The sequence below is a fragment of the Pipistrellus hanaki genome, assembly GCF_964339955.1.
Source record: "Pipistrellus hanaki genome assembly, chromosome: 16".
NCBI classification, from domain to species: Eukaryota; Metazoa; Chordata; class Mammalia; order Chiroptera; family Vespertilionidae; genus Pipistrellus; species Pipistrellus hanaki.
In genome coordinates this window covers 3,494,334-3,517,619 of record NC_140518.1, presented here as the reverse complement: position 1 = coordinate 3,517,619, position 23,286 = coordinate 3,494,334, and the positions used below count along the sequence as shown (strand labels likewise).

General features: G+C 60.2%; 1 protein-coding gene across 1 annotated transcript; it reads left to right on the top strand.

The window, feature by feature from the left end:
• Positions 1-969: 969 nt before the first annotated feature.
• Positions 970-19,874, top strand: DNAI2 (dynein axonemal intermediate chain 2). The gene is made up of 15 exons (XM_084862131.1): positions 970-1,070; positions 1,165-1,288; positions 2,926-3,119; positions 3,697-3,858; positions 5,119-5,240; positions 6,760-6,902; positions 7,786-7,899; positions 10,187-10,326; positions 12,575-12,697; positions 14,366-14,589; positions 15,384-15,519; positions 16,255-16,401; positions 17,215-17,442; positions 19,129-19,238; positions 19,559-19,874. Exons 3-14 carry the CDS (start codon positions 2,937-2,939, stop codon positions 19,234-19,236), a joined length of 1,830 nt encoding a protein of 609 aa, XP_084718257.1. The 5' UTR covers positions 970-1,070; positions 1,165-1,288; positions 2,926-2,936; the 3' UTR covers positions 19,237-19,238; positions 19,559-19,874.
• Positions 19,875-23,286: the final 3,412 nt, after the last annotated feature.

Below are 23,286 nucleotides of genomic sequence, written 5' to 3'. Positions count from 1 at the left end.
CTGACCGCACAAAACCACCTCCGTGGGCTTTCAGATGCTCCTCCCCCAGCCCCCAGTGCCCACCCCAGAGCACTCCGAGAAGCCGGTGGAAGCTTAGGGGCTGGTCTTTGGTTGGTGTGGTGGGCAAAGTGCCATCTCGATGGGAACTGTGTTGCCCAGCCCAGTTCAAGGCAGGTGGGTGGTGGTGAGGACATACGCGGAGAAGTTGGGGAGCTGGGAAGGGGGTGGGGGAGGCGCGAAGGATGCATCCATCCCCCAAATGCCTTTCTTCCACCACCCCCCCCCCTTGCTCACACCGTGCTCCCTCCCCCCAATCTGGAATGCTCTCCTTTGCCCTGCAACTCACAACCACTGTTCAAGGCCTGGTTCCCGCCCCAAACCCCACTTCTTGGAGGACACAGCCCTTGTCCCCCTGCGCCCACATCTCTAGCGCCCTCCCCGAGGTCAGGTCCGCCCAGTCCCCTCGGGGGAAGTACAGGCCTGGCACTGGTCAGGCACCAGCGCCGCCATCAGCACGGGCTGGCCACGCGTGCATCATCTCAGCTGACCCTCCCCGTCCCCCTGAGGAATGACTGTCCCCCCGCTTTGCAGGAGAGGAAGGCTGAGTCTTAGAAAAGGAAAGTAACTTGACCCCAAGGTTATGCGATTGGTAACTGGCCGAGCTGGGGTTCCAATGCATGCCTTCTAGCCCCAAGCTTTATATGATCTCACTTCATTACCTTGACTCCAAGAGAAATGCCATTGCATCAATTCATTCATTCCGTGAACACTCAGCGCCTGCTTAGCCCCTCCTTCTGTCCAGCCCCTCCTTTCCACTGTGGCCGGTTTGGGTCAGACTGAGGATTCTTACACGATGAGGTATTGGGGGGGCCGGGGGTTGGCAGAAGAGGGGAGGCTGCGGTTATAATTCCCACTTAGTGGATGAGGTCACTAGGCGACGGAGTGGTCAAACTCCTGCCAGATCACAAGCAAATAACCAGCAGAGCCGGGCCTCCCCAGCCTGGGCTCCGGACCCCGGGGGCACTGCCAACACACTGGCGTTTCCTCCGGATCCTGCCCAGGGCACGTCGGTAAACTTGGACCAGCGCCTTGGCAAGCCCCTGCCAACGTCTCTGTTCCCGGTGTTTGGCTAACTTGTTGGTTATTTCCCTCCTCACCCTGCAGACCTCCAGATCAGGGAGCAGGGATCCGTTGCGCCTCCCACCGGCCGGAACGGGAAGGTCATGGGCTCCCGCTCGCCTCCGCGCGGTCCCGCGTCCCCAGCCCGGCCAGGGTTGCCAGGCAACGGGTAAACTCCGCGCTGGGAGCCGTTTGAGAGGCGCAGGAGCGGGCACCGCGGCTGGGGCGCTTCCCCAGCTTCCGGGGGCAGCAGGAGCGGGCCCAGGGTAAGGGCTGGCGGGGGAGGATGTAGGCGGGGAGACAAGTGGAGAGGGAAGGCGGGAGGCCCGCCCCCACCCAAAATAATAATCTCCGATAGGGCGAGCAACTCCTGGAAGGAGGGGGTGGGAGGGCGCCCCCCCGGGGTGGCTCTGCCCAGTGGTGGTGCCAGGAATAGCGCTCTTAGGGAGCCCACTCGGTTGGTCCTCGCTGCCCTCACTACCTCCGAGTCACAGGGCCCTGCAACGTCTGAACAGCTTGCCCCCTGTGCCCTCTGCTCCCAGTCCGCTGGCCCTGACGCCCTGTCTGCTGGCGGGGTGGGTAGTGGGGGGACCAGAGGGTTTGCAGCGGAATGGAGCAGAAACACCGCCTGGGCTGGGGTGGCCGGAGGACGGGCAGGCGGGGCGGAGAGCTTGCTGATGAGAATGGAGGGGAGGGAGCGTACAGTGACCGGGCACCTGCTGGGTGGGTGGCGGGGCTGTAAGTGCACCGTTTCTGCTCTTCCCCTTCAGAGCCGGGTCCTGTCTGTCTGTTTGTCTGTCTGGACTTAAGTACCGTGACCTCTGACCAGGTGCTTAACCTCTCCCGGCATCAGCTTCTTCGCCTGTAGAATGGGAATTGTGGTAGCTGTTTTGGGGGCGCTGGTGGGGGTTCGCAGCGCCTGGGACCCAGTCGGTCTTGGTGGATTTGGGCTCCAAGCCCTTTATCAGGCTTGTGATTTGCAAGGTCGTCCTTCACATCTGTGCCTTGTCTTCGTGTCGTAGTCCGAAGTGCAAAGGTTTTCATTCCTAATGAAGTCCAAGTTATTGTTTTTCTTTTATGGGCTGTGCTTTTGATGCCATATATAGGAAATCTTATCCCAAACAAGCCTGTCTCGATCAGGGTCAGGATGGTTTCGCTCCGTGCCCTCCCCCTGTAGTGATGCGGTGTTTGCTCTCTCACTTATGCCCCTGACCCCTTTTGAGCTCATTGTTGCGTGTGGTGTGAGGTCAGGGTTTGTAATCATTCTTTGCAGGTCAAGGCTCAGTTACCCAAGCTCCATTTTCGTGCTCTGATAGCTTATGAGGTGCGTTGGTAATTTTACCAAAAATCAGTTGGCCATAAATAGAAAGGTTTTTATTTCTGAATTCTCGATTTCACTCCATCTATCCTATCTAATAAAAGAGTAATATGCAAATTAACCATCACCCCGCTATACCCACAAGCCACACCTACCAGCCATGCCTACCAGCCCATCAGAGCGAATATGCAAATTAACCCCAACCAAGATGGCTGCGGCCACAGAGAGCAGGAGGGAGGCTTGAGTTTCCCTGGCAATGGAGGAAGCCAAGCTTTCCACACACTCTGGCAGGCCCAGGCCTCCTCCACTCAAGGGTACAAAGTTTCAATTATAGAAGGTAAATAAATTCCAACAGAAATGGACAAATCCCTTGGACCCCTGCCCTCCACCAGATGGGGAACCTGGAGCCAGGCCCAGTGAGGCCTAGGGGGACAGGAAGCGGCCAGGCGGGGTCCCTCTCACCAAACACCGCCCTCCCACTCCTGCAGCTGTCGGCACCATGGAGATCGTGTACGTGTACGTCAAGAAACGCAGCGAGTTCGGCAAGCAATGCAACTTCTCGGACCGCCTGGCCGAGCTGCACATCGACATCCCGCCCAACCCCGAGCTGGCGGAGCAGTTCATGGCGCGGAACCCCGTGGACACAGGCATCCAGTGCTCCACCAGCATGTCGGAGCACGAGGTGGGGGTGTGGTCCAGGTCACTCCATCCACCTGGAGGCCGGGTGGCGGGGCCCAGGGCGGATACCAGAGGGTGAGGGCAGGATGGCACAGAGCTCCACCATGATGCCCCCTACTGGGATCAAGCCTCCAACCTGGGCAAGTGCCCTACCAGGAATCGAACCAGTGATCTCTTGCTTCATGGGTCCAAACCCATTCATTGAGCCACACCTGCTGGATGCACTACTGTTTTTAATTTTTGAATCAATTACAGATGTCCCCCATGTTCCTGCTCCCCGCTCCCCCTTTTCCTCTCTCTGCTCTGCCCCCTTCCTGTGGGCTCTTACTGGTGCAACTCAGAAGGGGATTTTCCTTGGCTTCTGGCATCAGCTGCAAAGATGGGGTACTTCCACCCAGGGCCACTTCCACACAGGGCTGCCTGTGACCCCCTGAGGATCACTGACCGCCTTCCCGGTACCCGAAAAGCGTGTGGCTTTGGCCAGGCACCCCCTCGGTCCATGGGGCTCGGGACCCCGGCGCGCGGAAGTGGCTGACGCTCACACCAGGCCCGGGGCTTCTCCCCTGGGGCTCTCTCTCCAGGCCAACACAGAGCGATTCGAGATGGAGACCCGGGGCGTCAACCACGTGGAGGGGGGTTGGCCCAAGGACGTGAACCCCCTGGAGCTGGAGCAGACCATCCGCTTCCGGAAGAAGGTGGAGAAAGATGAGAACTACATCAACACCATCATGCAGCTGGGCTTGGTAAGGCTTCCTTCCGCCCGGCGGGCAGAGCCACGGCCGGCTCCCCAGCTGCCTGGCATGCCTAATGCGCCTGGCCCTGTGCTCGGCTCCCGTGGCCACTCAGCTGCCACAGGAGCCTCCTATGGGGGAGCAGGCACAGCCACCACCGCGGAGCAGAGGGGAAGGCCGGGAGGAGCAGGGCCCGAACAGGCTCTGGGAGGAGTCTGAAAAGGGGCCCCGGGGGCAAAGAGAACCTCAAAGAACCCAGCCCGCCCGCCTCCCACCTCCAGGGAACGTTCTTTCACAGTGGGACCACGCTTCCCATCTCTGCCAAGCACAGCAGAGATTGCAAAACTGAAATCCACATGCATCCTGATCCAAAGAGTTTAGGATCCAACAGAGAGAGGGCGGAGACAGAGACAGAGAGAGCTCCCCACCACGCAGAGATAAAGGATGTTAGAGGCTGGGTGACTTGCCATGTTGCCCCATTCGGAGAGGGAGTCCCATTTCCCCCTGAGGGGGATCACGGAGGGCTTCCTGGAAGAGGTGGCACTCGAGCCTGGGCTTTTCCATGAAGGACATTGGGAATAACGAGGAGGGCTTTCGGGGTGAAGGAACAGGAGACGGGTGCTCTATATGGAGTCATGGGACACTTCTGTTTGACGGGAGCAGTGTTTCGTCACCGTTTTTTTTTTTTTTTCTTTTTCTTTTTCTTTTTTTTTTCCTTTAAAGATTTATTTATTTATTTTTAATTTTTAAAATATATTTTATTGATTTTTTACAGAGAGGGAGAGAGATAGAGAGATAGAAAGTCGATCAGCTGCCTCCTGCACACCCCCCACCGGGGATGTGCCCGCAACTAATGTACATGCCCTTGACCGGAATTGAACCTGGGATCTTTCAGTCCGTAGACTGACGCTCTATCCACTGAGCTAAACCGGTTTCGGCCGTTTTTGTTTTTTTTTTCTTTTCACTTTTGTCCCCAGTCTTTTTAGATATTCTTTTCCTAATTGCCTGCCCCCATGAAACACATGCACAGCCACAGGTGTGCCGTACATGTGTTTATGGACTGCACGTCTGTCTGTGCTTTGTATGGGAAAAGCAGTGCTATTTACCGCTGAGAACCAGTTTCGGCCTGTAGGGGGCGATGCTGCCTCATTGAGAACCCACGGGGAGGGCGGGAAAGGACCTAGCTCTGTCTCAGCCCTCCCAGACCTCGTCTCAGCCCGGGCAGACAGCAGGGACCCCATTCCCGCTGAGAACCCCGGTGTGTCCCCTCAGGTCATGGAGCACTGCATCAAGCAGAACAACGCCATCGACATCTACCAGGAGTATTTCGATGACGAGGACGCGGTGGAAGTGACGGAAGAGGCCCCTTCCGCTAAGACCATCAATGTTTTCAGGTATTTTTAAAAAATTGATGTCAGAGAGGAAGGGGCAGGGAGAGAGAGAGAGAGAAACATCAATGATGAGAGAGAATCACGGATCAGCTGCCTCCTGGACGCCTCCTGCTGGGGATCGAGCCCACAATCTGGGTGTGTACCCTGACCGGAATCGAGCCAGTAACCTCCTGGTTCATAGGTTGACGCTCAACCGGCGAGCCAGGCCGCCTGGGCTTCAGGTATTTCTATGGTTAGACGGGTGCTGGCCAATCTCCGTCTCCTCTGTGGGCGGGTGTTCCCAATGAGAGGATCAGGCATGTTCCCAAGATTCAACACACGTGAGACCAAAACAAGGCGCAGAGCAGTGTGCAGAGAGCACCGCTTTGTCTGAAACACGCCAGGGTGTCTGTGCCTATGTGCATGGTACATGTGTGTGTGTACATGTGTGAGCCAGGAGGTCACGGTTCAAGTCTTGGTCAGGGCACATGCCCAGGTTGCAGGCTCCATCCCTAGTGTGGGGCGTGCAGGAGGCAGCCAATCAAGAATTCTCTCTCATCATCGATGTCTCTCTACCTCTCTCTCTCCCTCTCTCTCTCTCTCCCCCTCTCTCTCTCTCCCTCTCTCTCTCTCTCTCTCTCTCTCTCTCTCTCTCTCTCTCTCCATAAAGCTGCTGGGAACATCCATGTGTAGGTTTTGTGGGGACATTAATTTTGGGCTCATTTGGGCAAATACCGGAGAGCATGACTGCTGAGTTCTCCATCCTTCCTTTCATTTTCATATTAACGGGCAGCCAAGCCTCAGGCTCAGAACCTTCAGCAAGTGGAAAGGGCAGACTAGAATTTAATACTTTGTTTCCTTTGGTTTAATTTGCTAGCTCTTATTTATGGCTGGTGGGACTGGTGTTTCCATGAAGGGAGTCCTATGAATTTTGTTTTAAATAAATTTCTCTGAGTGGGTGTTTACACTTCAACGTGTTTGAATATATTTTTTTAATATATAATATATTTTATTGATTTTTCACAGAGGAAGGGAGAGGGATAGAGAGTTAGAAACATCGATGAGAGAGAAACATCCATCAGCTGCCTCTTGCCCACCCCCTACTGGGGATGTGCCTATAACCAAGGTACCAGAATCGAACCTGGGACCCTTCAGTCCACAGGCTGACGCTCGATCCACTGAGCCAAACCGGTTTCAGCAACGTGTTTGAATATTTTAAATAAAATCTTGAGCCGAAACCGGTTTGGCTCAGTGGCTAGAGCGTCGGCCTGTGGACTGAAATATTCCGGGTTTGATTCCGGTCAAAGGCATGTACTGTGGTTATGGGCACATCCCCGGTGGGAGGTGTGCAGGAGACAGCTGATCGATGTTTCTCTCTTATCGATGTTTCTAACTGTCTATCCCTCTCTCTTCCTCTCTGTAAAAAAACAATAATATATATATATATTTTTTTTTAAATAAAAAGAATAAAGAAAATCTCTAGGAAATAAGACATTTGGGAGCCTGGCACTCCAGCGTTCTGGCCTTTGCTGCCCCCTTACAGGGACCCCCAGGAGATCAAGCGGTCGGCCACACACCTGTCCTGGCACCCAGATGGCAACCGGAAGCTGGCGGTGGCGTATTCCTGCTTGAATTTTCAACGGGCACCTGAGGGCATGAGCCACGACTCGTACATCTGGGACCTGGGTGAGGGGCGGGGAGGGGAGGGGGAGGACTCGGCAGCAGCGAGGGGGGGGGAGGGGAGCCTCTTGCAGGGAGGGGCCGGGACCAGGAGGAAGCCACTCACTGCACGCCTGTCTGGAGTTCAGGCGCAGCCTCGCCTGCCAAACTCAGGGAGCAGGAAACTCACTTTATTTCCAGATCTGTAATCAGGGCGTTCAAGACCAGACCCCACAAAGTCCCAATTGTGTCAAGTGACCAGACGTCCTGCTTTTGGCGGGACAGTCCCGATTTCTAACAATCTGTCCCGCGTCCCACGGCATTTTTAAAAAGTCCCGATTTTTTTATGACGTGCGCTGACCACCAGGGGGTGTCATGGAACGAAGGAAGGCCCCAATCGACCCTGATTGCCCGCCAGGCCTAGGGGCCATACCTGTGCATGAATTTCATGCACCGGGCCTGCAGTATATAAAATAAAAGTGTAACCAAAACCAGTTTGGCTCAGTGGTAGAGCGTCAGTCTGCGGACTGAAAGGTCCCAGGTTTGATTCCGGTCAAGGGCATGTACATTGGTTGTGGGCACATCCCTGGTAGGGGGTGTGCAGGAGGCAGCTGGTCGATGTTTCTCTCTCATCGACGTTTCTAGCTCTCTATCTCTCTCCCTTCCTCTCTGTAAAATATCAATAAAAGATATTTTTTAAAAATAAAATAAAAAAATAAAATAAAAGTGTAATATGCTAATTAGACCAGATGTCCTTCCGGATGAAGCTGGGGCTGGGAGGAAGGCCCGGGTCCCAGGTGCCAGAGGGAAGCTGGTGCCAGCAGGAGTCCCACTCTTGCACGAATTTCGTGCATCGGGCCTCTAGCGTACACACAAGTTTTATATATATATATATCCCCCTGCTCTTCAGAAAGCCCCAACAGGCCCGAGACTGTCCTGAAGCCGTCCTCCCCTCTCGTCACCTTGGAGTACAACCCCAAAGACTCGCACGTGCTGCTGGGAGGCTGCTACAACGGGCAGATCGGTAAGAGGGGCCCGGCGCTTAGCCAATGGTCACCTGGGTGAAAAGGCCTTTTCCCTGGACAAGCTCTGCGTCGAGTCAGATAGGACCAGCCTCGCCCGGGGGTCTCGGAGCCACCAGACAGCTCTTGGGACAGAGACCCACTCCTCGGCCTCCGGGCTGCCAGGCGACCATTTCACCGGGAAAGGGGGGGTGGGGGGTGTCTCTCAGGGCAGCCACGAGATGGAGAGTGTAAGTCGTAAGACAAGACCCTGTTCCTACAGGAGCGAGCTGTGTCCGAATAAGCTCTCTGGTGGCTTCAAGCCATGGTAGTCTGGGTCCTGGATGTAGGCGTGAGCCCCAGGTGGAGGTCTGGGTCTTGTGACGTAGTTCGGGCCCTGAGGGAAGTCTGAGCCCTGGGGACGGTCTGGTACCTCACCTGAACGTCTTGGTTAAGGAATACTTGTTGGGGTTACGCATAGAGATCTAGGTCCCTGATACAACTCTGAGTTCCAGGTTTGCGGCCTGGGCCCCAGGTGGGCCTACTAGGCTCCGCCATGAAGGTCTGGGACCCGGATGTAGGTCTGAGCCGCGGATATAGGTCTGGGTGCTCACGTGTGGTGTGGTCACTAGGGGGCGATATGGGCCCACAGGGGAGGTTTGGGGCAAGGGCAGGACCTGAGGATGATGAAATGGTGGTCTGAACTAGCCTGGATATTTGACCTCCAATTAAGGAATAGGCACCAGCTTCCAGAATGGTTCCCCGAAATGGCCTTCTGGTCCTGGCCAGAAGGTTTGTGACTAGGAGGTAGGTCTGGGCCCTCAATGGAGGTCCGGGTCCTGGGAGGACCTTTTGGGCCAGGGAGGGACTTCTGGGCCCCTGAATGCCGTCTGGCACTTCACCTGGACCTCTGGGTTATGGAAATGGTGGCTGGGTTACAAACTGAGACGTACACCCAAGATACAAGTCTGGATTCTGTGTTTCAGGCCTGGGCCCCAGGATAATCTCAGGCCGCCATAATAGTCTGGGTCCCGGATGTAGGTGTGAGCCCCAGGTGGAGGTCTGGGTCCTGTGAGGGCAGTTAGGGTCCGGAGGAAAGTCTGAGCCTCCAGGGCGGTCTGGTACCTGCCCTGAGCATCTGGGTTATGGAAATGGTGGTCTGGGCTACAAACTGAGAAGTAGACCCAGGATACAAGTCTGGATTCTGTGTTTGAGGCCCATAGCGCCCCCTAGTGACCACACCATGCCTGAGCACTCAGACCTACATGTGTTATTCAGGAGCCCTGCCTCACCCATCATTCAGCACCCCTCCTGGAGGCCTTCGTGGGCTCCCCCAGCCCTGGCCGGGCCCTGGGCTCTGCGGTCCTACCGGCAGCACCTCAGGGACACCCCCACCCCCCACCTCCCCCTCCACCTCCGCCATGATTGCTGCTTCGCCCCAGCAGGGCAAGCTTGGCTGTTTCAGGGCAAACGCTTCAGACTGGACGCCCTCCGTCAGCACTGAAGTGTCGAGGACTTGGGTTGGTTTTACGGAGTCAGCTTTCCTAGAAATGGCTCCGAGGGCCGGAGGGAGGGGGAGCGGAGTTCTCGCTGCTCATCGTGGGAAAACGGAAACGAGATCGATGAGCACAGAAAGGAGGTTTTAGCTTCGGGTCCTCCTCGGTAAAGCAGAGGAGGTGAAGCCCTCAAGGTGAGAGGGCGGGCGGAGCTCCCTCTGGGAGTTCTGTTTCCAACAGAGGCAGCGACGGCGGAGGATGAAGGGAAGGAGTTTGTGCAGCAGGAGAGGCTCCCCTGCAGGCTCCCACCCTGGAGCCTGTCCCCGGGGCGCAGGCTCCTCTCTCCCTGCCAGGCTCAGCCCATCCCAGGCTCATCCTCAGTCTCAGTTCCCTCTCCCCTCCTCCAGGAAGCCCGCCTTGACTACCCCCGTGGGCCCCCACCGGGGAAACCACATTCCAGGCTGAATTTGCAGGTCCCCTCGCTGCCTCTCAGGGACAGTGTCTGCCCTTTCCTCAGCGGCCTCCCCAGGGCCCAGGGGCTGGGGGTGGGGGGGAGGTGGAGAGAAGGGGGAGAGGTGCTCGGCACATGGCGGGCTCGGCAGAAGGAGTGACTGAAGCGTGCAGCCTGGGAGCCACTCCACGCAGACTGTGTGGGGGCTTCGGGGGCCGGCAGGAAACGCGGCTGGGGTGAGTCCAGCTCTGACTCTAAGGAGCCCCTTCCCGGCCAAACCCGGAGGACAACGCCCCTTCCCCTGCTCCCCCACAGGAAAGGGAGCCTTGCCCTGTTCACCGGCCCCTCATGTTCCTCCCGCAGCCTGCTGGGACACCCGAAAGGGCAGCCTGGTGGCCGAGCTGTCCACCATCGAGTTCAGCCACAGAGACCCCGTGTACGGCACCATCTGGCTGCAGTCGAAGACGGGCACCGAGTGTTTCTCAGCATCCACAGACGGACAGGTACCCACAGGCGGGCAGGTACCCACAGGCGGGCAGGTACCCACAGGCGGGCAGGTACCCACAGGGCAGGTACCCACAGGCGGACAGGTACCCACAGGGCAGGTACCCACAGGCGGACAGGTACCCACAGGCGGGCAGGTACCCACAGGGCAGGTACCCACAGGCAGGCAGGTACCCACAGGCGGGCAGGTACCCACAGGCGGGCAGGTACCCACAGGCGGGCAGGTACCCACAGGTGGGCAGGTACCCACAGGCGGACAGGTACCCACAGGGCAGGTACCCACAGGGCAGGTACCCACAGATGGACAGGTATCCACAGGCGGGCAGGTACCCACAGGCGGACAGGTACCCACAGGCGGACAGGTACCCACAGGGCAGGTACCCACAGGCGGGCAGGTACCCACAGGCGGGCAGGTACCCACAGGCGGGCAGGTACCCACAGACGGACAGGTACCCACAGGCGGGCAGGTACCCACAGGCGGGCAGGTACCCACAGGGCAGGTACCCACAGGGCAGGTACCCACAGACGGACAGGTACCCACAGGGCAGGTACCCACAGGCGGGCAGGTACCCACAGGCAGGCAGGTACCCACAGGCGGGCAGGTACCCACAGACGGACAGGTACCCACAGGCGGGCAGGTACCCACAGGGCAGGTACCCACAGGGCAGGTACCCACAGATGGACAGGTACCCACAGGGCAGGTACCCACAGGCGGGCAGGTACCCACAGGCGGGCAGGTACCCACAGGGCAGGTACCCACAGATGGACAGGTACCCACAGGCGGGCAGGTACCCACAGGGCAGGTACCCACAGGCGGGCAGGTACCCACAGGCGGGCAGGTACCCACAGGCAGGCAGGTACCCACAGGGCAGGTACCCACAGGCGGGCAGGTACCCACAGGGCAGGTACCCACAGGGCAGGTACCCACAGATGGACAGGTATCCACAGGCGGGCAGGTACCCACAGGCGGGCAGGTACCCACAGGCGGACAGGTACCCACAGGGCAGGTACCCACAGGGCAGGTACCCACAGGCGGGCAGGTACCCACAGGAGGGCAGGTACCCACAGGGCAGGTACCCACAGGCGGGCAGGTACCCACAGGGCAGGTACCCACAGATGGACAGGTATCCACAGGCGGGCAGGTACCCACAGGCGGGCAGGTACCCACAGACGGACAGGTACCCACAGGCGGGCAGGTACCCACAGGGCAGGTACCCACAGGCGGGCAGGTACCCACAGGAGGGCAGGTACCCACAGGGCAGGTACCCACAGGCGGACAGGTACCCACAGGGCAGGTACCCACAGGCGGGCAGGTACCCACAGGGCAGGTACCCACAGACGGACAGGTACCCACAGGCGGGCAGGTACCCACAGGGCAGGTACCCACAGGCGGACAGGTACCCACAGGGCAGGTACCCACAGACGGACAGGTACCCACAGGCGGGCAGGTACCCACAGGGCAGGCGCTGCAGGGGAAAGGGGTGGGGAGCTGTAACGATTTCTTGGATCCCCATTGGAATCACCAGGCAACATTATCTTCGCCTCTTACTATTAAATTGAAAAACACGTAACACATGCTCTCAGAATAAAACGCAGCAGGTACAAAAGGGCCCAGGAGGCTCCGCTCACACCGCGCCCTCCCGCCAGGGGCCAGTGTCTGCGCACAGAGGCATCTGTCTTCGCCTCTGTTTGTGCACCGAACCCTGCACGGGCCTCTGCGCTTGGTGTGTCCCTCCGTGAGGCTGGGAGACCGTCTCAGAGTTCATAAGCATCGCCCTGTGCCTGCTAAGGAGAGCATCGGGTGCGGCTTCATTTATTGCAGCGCATTTTAATATTTTGTTGTGACCAAAAAAATGCAGCAAAGTGTGTATTTGCACACACGGGCAGGTACATCGACGGCATGCGTCCCCGGCAGTGGGCTTTCTGGGTCAGAGTGTGTGTGCATGTATAACATCGCTAGAATGTGCCATCGGGTGGGGAACTTATAAGAATTGGGATGCTGGGGCCCACAGCTGGCGATTTCGATGCCGTGGGCGTGGGGTGCAGCCCCAGCATCTGCCTTTCATGGCTCTTGCCCATGACTCTGATGGCCAGCAGTCCTTCTCAGAGCATGTTTGTGCCTGGGGGTCTCTGTCTCACCCCCTTTTGACCAGAGTGACGGGCACCAGGGAGCTGGAGGAGGTGAGGGGGACGTAGGCCAGGAGACTCGCAGGGCCTCGGGTCTCAGGCTGCCCCTCCTCCCCCCAGGTCATGTGGTGGGACATCCGGAAGCTGAGCGAGCCCACGGAGGTGGTGATCATGGACATCACCAGGAAGGAGCAGCTGGAAAATGCCTTGGGGGCCATCTCCCTGGAGTTCGAGTCTACCTTGGTGAGGGTCCCTTCCTCTCCCCGCCCCTGTTCCTGTCTCCGGGGCCTCTGGAGCCAAGAGCGGGGTGGTGGCTGGTGTATCAGATGCTTGTGGAGCCTGGGCTGGGCTGCTGCTGACCTGTGCCCTGCACAGCCCTGGGGAGAATCCTCCCAGACTGGAGGGCTTTACAACAGCCGCCCAGCAGGGGGCAGCAGAGCTTCTTGAGAAGGAAGCCGAGCTTCTTCCTCACTGGCTGGTGGTGGGCAGAACCGAGGCAAGCTTCAGACAGGACCAGAGTCCAGCAGCGCCCACTCTGTGTCGGAGGCCAGGCTCTGCCTCGGCCTCGCGTGTGGCCCTGGGAGGGTCACTTCACTTCCCGTAGGGAAGGAGGAGGTGTTGGAGAAGGCAGTGAGGCCAGAGAAGGCTCCGAGGAGAACCACAGCACATAACTGGGAAGGAAGAGTAAAAACATATCGAAGGTGGCCCAGCAGGTGGTCAAGGATCGATTCCCAGTCAGGGCACATGCCTGGTTGCAGGCTCGATCCCCAGTAGGGGGTGTGCAGGAGGCAGCCGATCAATGACTTTTCTCTCATCATTGATGTTTCTATCCTCTCTCCCTCTCCCTTCCTCTCTAAAATCAACATAAGTATCTTTATTAAAAAACTAACATAAAATTTACCATGTTAACCATTTTTACGTGTACACTCCAGTAGCGTTAAGTACATCCGTGTTGTTGTGCAATGGGTCTCCAGAACTTCTTCATATTGCAAAACTGAGACTCTACACTGTACCCGTTAAACAACTCCCCCCGCCCCTGCCCCAGCCCCTTCTGCATCCTGTCTCTATGGATCTGACTGCCCCGGCACCTCCTTTAAGTGGACTCTTACGGAGTTTGTCCTTTCCCAACGGGCTTATTTCACTTAGCATCACGTCCTCTGGGTTCATCCACACCCGTGGTCGGCAAACTGTGGCTCTCGAGCCACATGCGGCTCTTTGGCCCCTTGAGTGAGGCTCTTCCACAAAATACCACGGCCTGGGCGAGTCTATGTTGAAGAAGTGGCGTTAGAAGCAGTTTAAGGTTAAAAAATTTGGCTCTCAAGAGAAATGGCAATCGTTGTCCTGTTGATATTTGGCTCTGTGGACTGATGAGTTTGCCCACCACTGATCCACACGGTTGCCTGTGTCACAACTTCCTTCCCCTTTAAGGCTGAATAGTATCCCATTGTGCGGATGGGCCACGCTTCGTTCATGCATCTCCCGTCGATGGACACGGGGTGGCTTTCGCCTCTGAGCTGCTGTGAATGATGTTGCTAAGTGGTGGACAGTGTAGCCAGTTTTGCAGGGAGCAGCGAGACTCAGGTTTATAGTATTCATTGAACCCGTGGCTTGGTAGACAGACATTCGGGATCTTTATGGCAGGATGCCTAGCGGACACAGTGCTGCGGAGGGCTGGTGATGAGAGGCTCCAGCGCTAGGAGAGTCAGGGGCCTCCCTCAAGCCGGGGCCCTGGAGCAGGTGCTCCGGAAGGGTGGGTCTGAGGAAGATGGGAAGAGCGGGGGCAGCCCCTGAGGGGCAGCTGGGGCACAGCCTGAGCAGAGGCTTAAGCCCCAGAAGGCTGTGGGCCAGGCTGGTGGAGCCCCGAGCGGCTGTGTCAGGGGGCCATCCACTCCCCTGTCACCCCCTCCACAGCCGACCAAGTTCATGGTGGGCACCGAGCAAGGCATCGTCATCTCCTGCAACCGCAAGGCCAAGACGCAGGCCGAGAAGATCGTGTGCACCTTCCCGGGCCACCACGGCCCTGTCTACGCCCTACAGAGGAACCCCTTCTACCCCAAGAACTTCCTGACCGTGGGCGACTGGACCGCCCGCATCTGGTCGGAGGAGAGCCGCGAGTCGTCCATCATGTGGACCAAGTAAGGAGGGTAGGGGGGCAGTTAGGAGTGGGAGAGGGATGCAGGAGGGCGGAGGGGACGGAGGGGGCCCAGCCCAGCCCAGCCCCTCAGGAGCGGCCTGAGCCTTTGTGTGCCCACAAACACACACAAACACCCACAAACACGAGCTTACGCTGGGAAGTGGCCTGAAGGAGGAGCACACTTCGAAGCACCCCGATGAGGAATAACAAAGCCATGGGTCCACTTTGCTGACCCTCCGGACAACCCCGGGAGCAGGCAGCCTTGTTCTCCGGGCCCCTCACTGCAGCTGTGAGGGAGCCGGGCCACAGGGGGGCGGAGTGTGGCCGCCGCACTTGGTGTACCCATCACCTGCCGATGGGCGCGGGCTGCTTCCGCCTCTGAGCTGCTGCGAATAGAGAGGCTGTGGACTCGGCGGCCAGCGTGGGCCAGTTTTGCCGGAGTAGCTGGAGGGGGGCAGGTAACACCCTCCGGATTTAGTGTGAGGAGCTCTCTGGGCACATCCTCCCTCTAACCCCTGGGCCAGGCCCAGCCCCGCACGCTGCCCCCTGCAGGTGGCTCTGGAGAAAGGCCCGCGGCCAGCCCGTGGGAAGGACCTGTGAGCTGGGGGGGGGGGGGGGGGGGGGGGGACGGGGACGTGAGGTCGGCGTGGCTAGAAGTCAGACGCAAGGAAGAACTTCCTGGCCAACAATGAGACCTGCAGCCCGGGAGGGGCCAGGCGAGCAGAGCTGAGGCTCAGCAGCCTCGCCATCCCCGTCAGCCACAGGGGCCCCTGACCATGGCCCGGCCGCCCGCAGGTACCACATGGCCTACCTCACGGACGGCGCCTGGAGCCCGGTGCGGCCGGCGGTCTTCTTCACCACCAAGATGGACGGCACGCTGGACATCTGGGACTTTGTGTTCAAGCAGTGTGACCCCGCCCTCAGCCTGAAGGTCCCACACCCGCTCCCCCGCAGCCAGGCCAGGGGTGGGGACCTTTTCTCTGCCAAGGGCCATGGGAATATTGATAACCTCGGTCACGGGCCAAAATCACCCATGTAACAGTTAGCCTGCGCTGTCGGGTCAGACATCTCATGATGGCGCCCCTCATGCCGTGGCAGGCCAGACCAAATTTTTTTATTTAAAACGTATTTTATTGATTTTTTTTTTACAGAGAGGACAGGAGAGGGATAGAGAGTTAGAAACATCGATGAGAGAGAAACATCAATCAACTGCCCCCTGCACACCCCCCACTGGGGGTGTGCCCACAATCAAGGCACATGCCCTTGACGGGAATTGAACCTGGGACCTTTCAGTCGGCAGGCCGATGCTCTATCCACTGAGCCAAACCAGTTTTGGCCAGACCAAATGATTTTGCGGCCTTATTCAGCCTGCAGCCGGATGCCCCCACCCCTGACCTAGGCCCTCAGGCCCTGGCAGCATGGATGAATGGGAGGCTGGGGGCCGGGGGTCGGGGGGTGGGGGGGAGTGTGTTGGGGGAGACAAGGTGGAGATGAGGCTTGGGAGGGAGTGACGAAGGCCCTGACAGCCACTCTCTGAGTGTGCACCCCCTCCTGGCGGTTGGGAGTCCCTGAGGGTGTGTGAACGGGGCCAATGGGCGCCTCCTGGGAGCCAGCCCGAGGCTCACTGGCTCCTCCCTCCGCCCCGCGGCCTGGCCCTCCCTCCCAGGTGTGCGACGATGCCCTGTTCTGCCTGCGGGTGCAGGACAACGGGGGCTTCATCGCCTGCGGCTCCCAGCTGGGGACCACCACGCTGCTGGAGGTCTCGCAGGGGCTGTGCAACCTGCAGAGGAACGAGAAGAACACGGCGTCCTCTGTGAGTGCCCGGGCCCTCGCCGAGGTGTCCCCCGGCCCACCTCCCACCGGCCCTGCAGGGCAGGCCCGTCCGAGGGACACGCAGGGCCACTCCCCTCACCTCCTGGGAGACGGGGGACATTCGGGGGAGGCCGCGTGGGGTCCTGAAATGCAAGCAGGAAATGGGCGCTGGGGGTGCTGGGGGCGCTGGGGGCTCTGGGGGCTCTGGGCGCTGAGCTCTGTCGCTGCGCCTCCCCCTGGCAGGTGGCCCCGGAGGCACACGGTGGGGCACAGGATGCTGCAAACCCCTGGTGCTGAGACCTGGGAGGGCCCCCTGGCGGTGCCCGAGCCTGTGGCCCCTCCTCTGAGCTGGTCCTTCGTGGGCCCAGGGCCACCGCAGTGTACAAATCCAGGGGGCGCTCTTCACGCTGTCATCTCTGTCCTTAGGACCCTTTAGAATTGCGGACCTCACTCCGACTCCAATATTTAGCCCTCTGTTCTTTATTATTTTTTAAAATTGATTTTCAAAGAGGAAGGGAGAAGGAGAGAGCGATAGAAACATCCATGATGAGAGAGAATCATGGATCGGCTGCCTCCTGCATTCCCCCCACTGGGGAGGAAGCTCACAGCCTGGGCATGCGCCCTGACCGGGAATTGAACCGTGACCTCCTGGGTCCTAGGTCAAGGCTCAGCCACGGAGCCCGGCTGGCCAGGCCAGCCCTCTGCTCCTGCTGTTAGCGCAGTGCAGGCCCCGTGGGGAGCTGCTGTGAGGAGAGGGAGGAGGAGCTCCGGCCGCCACCCCTTCCCACGGGCCTCTCTGCCCCCGTTCGGCCAGATATTTGAGCGGGAGACCCGGCGGGAGAAGATCCTGGAGGCCAGGCACCGGGAGATGCGGCTGAAGGAGCGGGGCAAGGCGGAGGGCCGGGAGGAGGAGCTGCGGGAGGAGGAGGGCGCCGTCAACCTGGAGGAGCTGGTGGCCAAGGCCGAGCAGGAGTTCTACGAGGTCATCTTCTCGGAGCTGAAGCGGAAGGAGACGGAGGCCTTGAAGAAGGAGCCTACGGACGTAAGGGCCTCGGGCGGGGCCCGTGTGGGCGGGTGGGGGGCACGGCACAGGGGTTCTGCCCCTTTGCTGACCTCCTGGGTGACCTCAAGCAAGTCACCTTATCAGGTGGACCTCCGTTTGTCCATCTGGCAAATGGGAGGCCTGACTGCCTTCCTCCAGAGGAACCCAAGTCCCCAGGCGGACGCGGCCTCCAGAGGGCTCGGTGCTGGTGGGACTCCTCCTCGCCCACCCCCAGGGGACGCCGGGAGCACCCACGTGACCAACTGAGTGAGGGCCGGGGGCTGAGGGAGGAGCCGGGAGGAGTGAGCCCGCGGCCCACGGCAGGGCTGTGAGGTCCGTGGTCTGGAGGGCATTCTGGGGTCAGGGGTGTGACCTGAGCTGGACTCCTGTGCCCTCGGCCTGGCTCCCCAGCACCCTCGAGCGGTAACAGCTGGGCTGGCCACTCCCCTCCTCGGCCCTTTCCTTTCCTCTCAGAACATGAGGAGGTCAGCCCCGGAGGGAGTGTCTGGGCCCCTCCCCGCCCTCCTCCTCAGCGGGGACGGGAGAGGGGGTGGTCCGTGTGGGTCATCGCCCTGAGAGACCCGCAGATCAGATAACAAGACGGGCAAGTGCAGCCGGGCAGCAGGGAGCCGAGAACCGGGGAGCGCCTGTCCGGGTCCACCCTGTGGGCGAGGCCAGCTCATCGTTTGGGGCGTGGCCCCCTGCAAAGTGAAAACGGAGCCCGCGCTCCAAAGGTCTTGAGAATTTCAAGACAGTGACAGCAGGACACGAAAGCAAGTGTGGGGCCTTTCCAGCACAGCCTCGTGTGCCTGCACATGGTGCCCACACACGGTGCCCACACACAGTGCCCACACACGGTGCCCGCACACGGTGCCCGCACACGGTGCCCACACACAGTGCCCGCACACGGTGCCCACACACGGTGCCCACACACAGTGCCCACACACGGTGCCCACACACGGTGCCCGCACACAATATCCACACACGGTGCCTGCACATGGTGCCCACACACGGTGCCCGCACACAGTGCCCACACGGTGCCCACACACGGTGCCCACACACAGTGTTCACACACGGTGCCTGCACACGGTGCCCACACACAGGATGCCTGCCCAGGAAGGCCAAGGGTCCGAGTGGCTTGGTTCTGTGTGTCCCGATGCCCACATTGGCCACCTCCCAGTGCGGTGCGGCTCACACCCCCTCCCGCTGGGGGAGGCCCCAGACGCGGCCCCCACGGCAGCAGCGGCAGCGTGAGCACCGGTCACAGCAGCTGGGCCTCCCGAGGGGTCACGGTTCATAGAACTGGGCCACTCCCTCCCCTTCACCCTCCCCGCCCCCCCAGTCTCTCTCAGTCTCTGCACTTGGCCAGCATTTCTGGGCTCAGAGCTTAGAAGGCCCTCCCCGGTCCTTACAGCCAGTATTTCCAACCCCGGAGGAATATGGGGAGGGAACCAAGGACCCTCAGGAGGACAGCCGGCTCACCCAGGCAGCAAGCGGCAGAGCAGGGCTTGTACGGGAGCCTGTGGGATGCCCCCTCTGTCCCCATCGTCCCCACCGTCCCCATCAGCGGCCACCAGGCCCTCGTGGCCACGGTGCTGGCACCCTCACCTGGGCCAGGCGGCTGCTTTTGGCCTCGCGCAGGGGAGGCCTGCCCACCCCCGATTCTGTGCTGTCTTTCTTTGGCAGAAACTAAGTCCGGAGGAGAGCGAGGAGGTGGAGATTGAGGGCGAGGGCGAGGGCGAGGGGGAGGAAGAGGTGGAGAAAGAAGAAGGCGCTGAAGAGGCTCCAAACTAAAGGTCAGGCCTGCCTGCAGCCCCCTCCCCGACAGACGCCCATCTCCTGCCTCCCCGCACTGTCCTGGCTGTATAAGTGGGGGGCTGATCTCCCTCCTCGAAGTGTCACTGGGGGGGGAGGCAGGATGGGGAGCAAAGGGGCCCTGAGCCCAGTCCCCACCCCCCACACATCGCTGGCCCAGGCTGACTCATGGAGCCCGGTCCCCAGTGACCCCTCGGAGGGAGGGGGCACACTCACCCCTAAGATGGGAGCCCCTGTCCCAGCCACCACGGCCAACCCCAGCTCAGGCCTCACACAGCCTGGCCCTGCGTGTGCCCTTCAGCTTCTCCAGGGCTTTCCCGGCACCACTTTCCTTCACCTGCTGGCCAGGCCTCCGCGGGCTCCTCATGGCCCGGGCGGGGCCTCGGACGGACCGGTGGCCAGGGGCCGCCTCCCCGACCCTCCCCGTCCACAGCCGCGTACAAGCCGGGGCGGAAGGAGTTCCAGTCTGCGAGGCCTCCCCGAGCGACAGCCCGGGCGTGCTGCCTCCAGGAGGGTCCGAGCCCATCAGATCAGCTCGGCTTATTCGTGGGCTCTGCAAGCTCCCTGTGGCCCTAATGAAAGTAAATTGTAATTAAATTAATGATAACAGAGCTCACACTTACTAGTAGCGCTCATTACGCAGCCTGCACCGAGAGCTTCCCACGTTACTCGTGTCCTTCCCTTTACAAGTGCCCGGAAGGTTTGTATTGTCCTCCCTCTGCAGGAGAAGAGCAGGGTGCAGGAGGATGGGGGGACTTGGCCAGGTGACAGAGTGAGTGAGCGGCAGACGGACAGGAGGCCAGGCAGCTCCGTCCCAACCACCTGGGCCGCCCTGAAACCGTGGCACAGCCGAGCATTCGGCAAGCGTCGTCAAAAATGTCACAGGTCAGCCGAAACCGGTTTGGCTCAGTGGTAGAGCGTCGGTCTGTGGACTGAAAGGTTCCAGGTTCGATTCCGGTCAAGGGCATGTACCTTGGTTGCGGGCACATCCCCAGTAGGTGGTGTGCAAGAGGCAGCTGGTCGATGTTTCTCTCTCATTGATGTTTCTAGCTCTCTATCTTTCTCCTTTCCTCTCTGTAAAAAATCAATAAAAATATATTTTAAAAATTAAAAAAAAAAACTTTAAAAAAATGTCCCAGGTCACCAGAAATGTCCCAGGTCACCAGAAATGTCCCAGGTCACCAGAAATGTCACAGGCAAGAGGACCCTTCAGAGCCAGCCTTGTCCCAGGAGAAGTGCCCGGCCACCATTCACTCTGTGGAGGTCAGGTGGTCCCTTTTAAAAATGAGTGTGCTGAGAATCTTACTGGGGAGAGACCCACTGCTCTTGTGCCCAAAAGAAAAAAAAAAAAACAGCATTGACTGTCCACCGCGACTAGACCTTGAAAAATAGTCTTTGCAGGTCACACTTGCTGGGCCCTTGAGCTTCCAAATAGAGTGCCATCGGCCTCGTCCACCCCCGAGCCACGGATGTGCCCGGGGAGAGACACAGGGCGGGAGCACGTGGCCCGAGTCCCACGGGAGGGAGCGAGGGGCAGACCTGGACTCCAGCCCACAGTCCCGCCCCAGGTGCGTGCGCAGGTGTGTGTGTGCGGGTGCAGGCACATGTGTGCACATAAGTGATTATGGGGGTGCACAATGGAGGGGTGTTCCAGGCAGAGGAGAGAGGGCAGCAGCTGCTGCTGCTCTCAGGACTGACAGGGAGACATCCACGAGGCTGAAGCACAGTCACGGGGCTGGAACCGACCTGGAGAACACGCAGGGGACAAGCAGGCAGGGCCTTGAAGGTCCCGGGAAGCAAAGCATTTCCGCCTTTCTTCTAGGATCATGGAGAAGCAGGGGAGAGGTGTGGTCAGATTTGCATATATATATATATATATATATATATATATATATATATATTTTAAATTTATTTTTTTTACAAAATCCCTGGGCTGGTCATGGATGATGGCCTGGAGAGAGGCAGCCCTGAGGCTGGTCGGGAGGAGATGCTGAGAGAAGATGGTGGCCCGATGCAGTGGCGGCCAGTCACGTGCCTGCCTGTCTGCTCCTCTGTCTCCTACATTTGACAAGTTAAAGGGGTGCATCGGACGGAGGCACCGGCGTGAGCCGAGGCCTGAAAGCAGGGCCGGCACCAGCCTGTGTCTGGGATGCTCGGTCAAGGTGGGTGGAGCCTGAGCCCGCAGAGAGAGTGATGGAGAGGAGGGGCAGGAGGGTGTGCGGAGCCAGGCGAGGTGCCTGCCTGTGCTTTCCTGTTACAGCCGCACCTTCTGAGAGTGGGAGCCTGCAGGGGGTGGCCATGACAGTGCCCAGGTGATGCTGATGGAGCCGGGGGAGTGGCGGGAGATGGGGAGGAGGAGAAATACCTGCAGAGGACGAGAGGAAAGAGGAAGTCAGAAACGACACAGAGATGTGGGGCCGGAGAGGACCACGCAAACCTGCCAGCCTCAGCGCAGGCTCGGGGCAGCCTGGGCCAGAGAGCAGGACAAAACCTTGGGACAACCCCCAGGCCCCCCTCCCGCACCCCCAAAGGAGCGGCTTCCACCAAGCTTCCCCGCTTTATCCACTTACCAAACCCAAGGCCACAGATGGCTCTCTGCATGCTTATTAATAACTCTGACACACGAGCCCCCGGGGGCAGCGGGGAAGCCGGTCCCAGGGCACACGCTGGCAGCCTGCTCGCCTCTGGATGCCCGCCAGGCCGTCTGCGGGGCCCCGGGGGAGGAGCCCATGGCTCCCCTTCCTCTCCACCCAGGGAGGCTGCGGGCTCAGCTCAGGTGGGGGCAGGAGAAGACAGGAAGATGGGCCTTCAGACACACCATCCATCGCCCAGGAAACCAGCGCCCCGGGGGCGGGAACACTGGCTCCTGTGGTTTGGCCAGTTGGATGCAGAGCGGGACCGAATCCTGGTCCCCGGGCCTCCGCTCCTGGCTGTGAAACCCCCGCTACGCTCACCCCATGCGGAGGCCGCAGTGTCCGAGCCCCGCTCTTGCACAGCAGGACGATGAGGTGGTTCTGGCATTGTGTCTCTCCTGCCCGGAGGGCACGCAGACCCCACCGGCGTGACCTAGATTCTGGGTTTCCCAACAGGGCCCCGCTTGCCAGTGGGGTGCATGGAGGCGGGCTCTTGTGTGACACAGTGATACAGGTGCCCCCTGCACCCGCGGGTGGGCAGCCCGGGCAGAGGGCCAGCGGTTTACCCCTGTCATTGGAGACGGGGATTAGGCACCAGCCACAGCCACGAGGCACGCAGCGCCCATGGGAACCCGGGGCAGCCAGCCACCGCCCTGGGGACGCCCAGAGACAGGCAGGCAGGCAGGCAAGCAGTCAGGCAGACAGACAGACAGGCAGGCAGGCAGGCAAGCAGTCAGGCAGACAGACAGACAGACAGACAAGCAGAAAAGCAGGCAGACAGGCAGGCAGACAGGCAGGCAGGCAGGCAGAAAAGCAGGCAGGCAGGCAGAAAAGCAGGCAGACAGGCAGACAAACAGGCAGACAGATAGGCAGGCAGACAGGCAGACAGGCAGACAGGCAGGCAGGCAGGCAGGCAGGCAAGCAGTCAGGCAGACAGGCAGGCAGACAGGCAGGCAGGCAAGCAGTCAGGCAGACAGACAGACAGACAGGCAGGCAGGCAGGCAGAAAAGCAGGCAGACAGGCAGACAGACAGGCCGACAGGCAGGCCGGCCACCCCGCGAGGGGCAGGGAGCGCCGCTGTCCAGCGAGCGGCCAGCCCGCAGGGCGCCCCCTGGCGGGCAGAGGCAGAGGGCCCGGCCGCGAGCGAGGGGCACGGGGAGGGGCCGGAGCGGCCAAACGGACACGGCGGCGGCGCCGGGCGGACCAGGGCTGCGCCGAGGCCGCAGGGACGCGCAGGCGGGCACTCGCCGGCAGAGCGGCGCGGGCTCGAGCGCCTCCCGGCGGCGGCGGCCCACCCGGGCCAGACCTCAGGAGCACGGGCGGGGCGGGGGCGCGGGCGGCGGGCGGCGCCGTCGGGGCCCTCCCCTCGCCCCGCCTCCCGGCCGGCGCCCCGGGC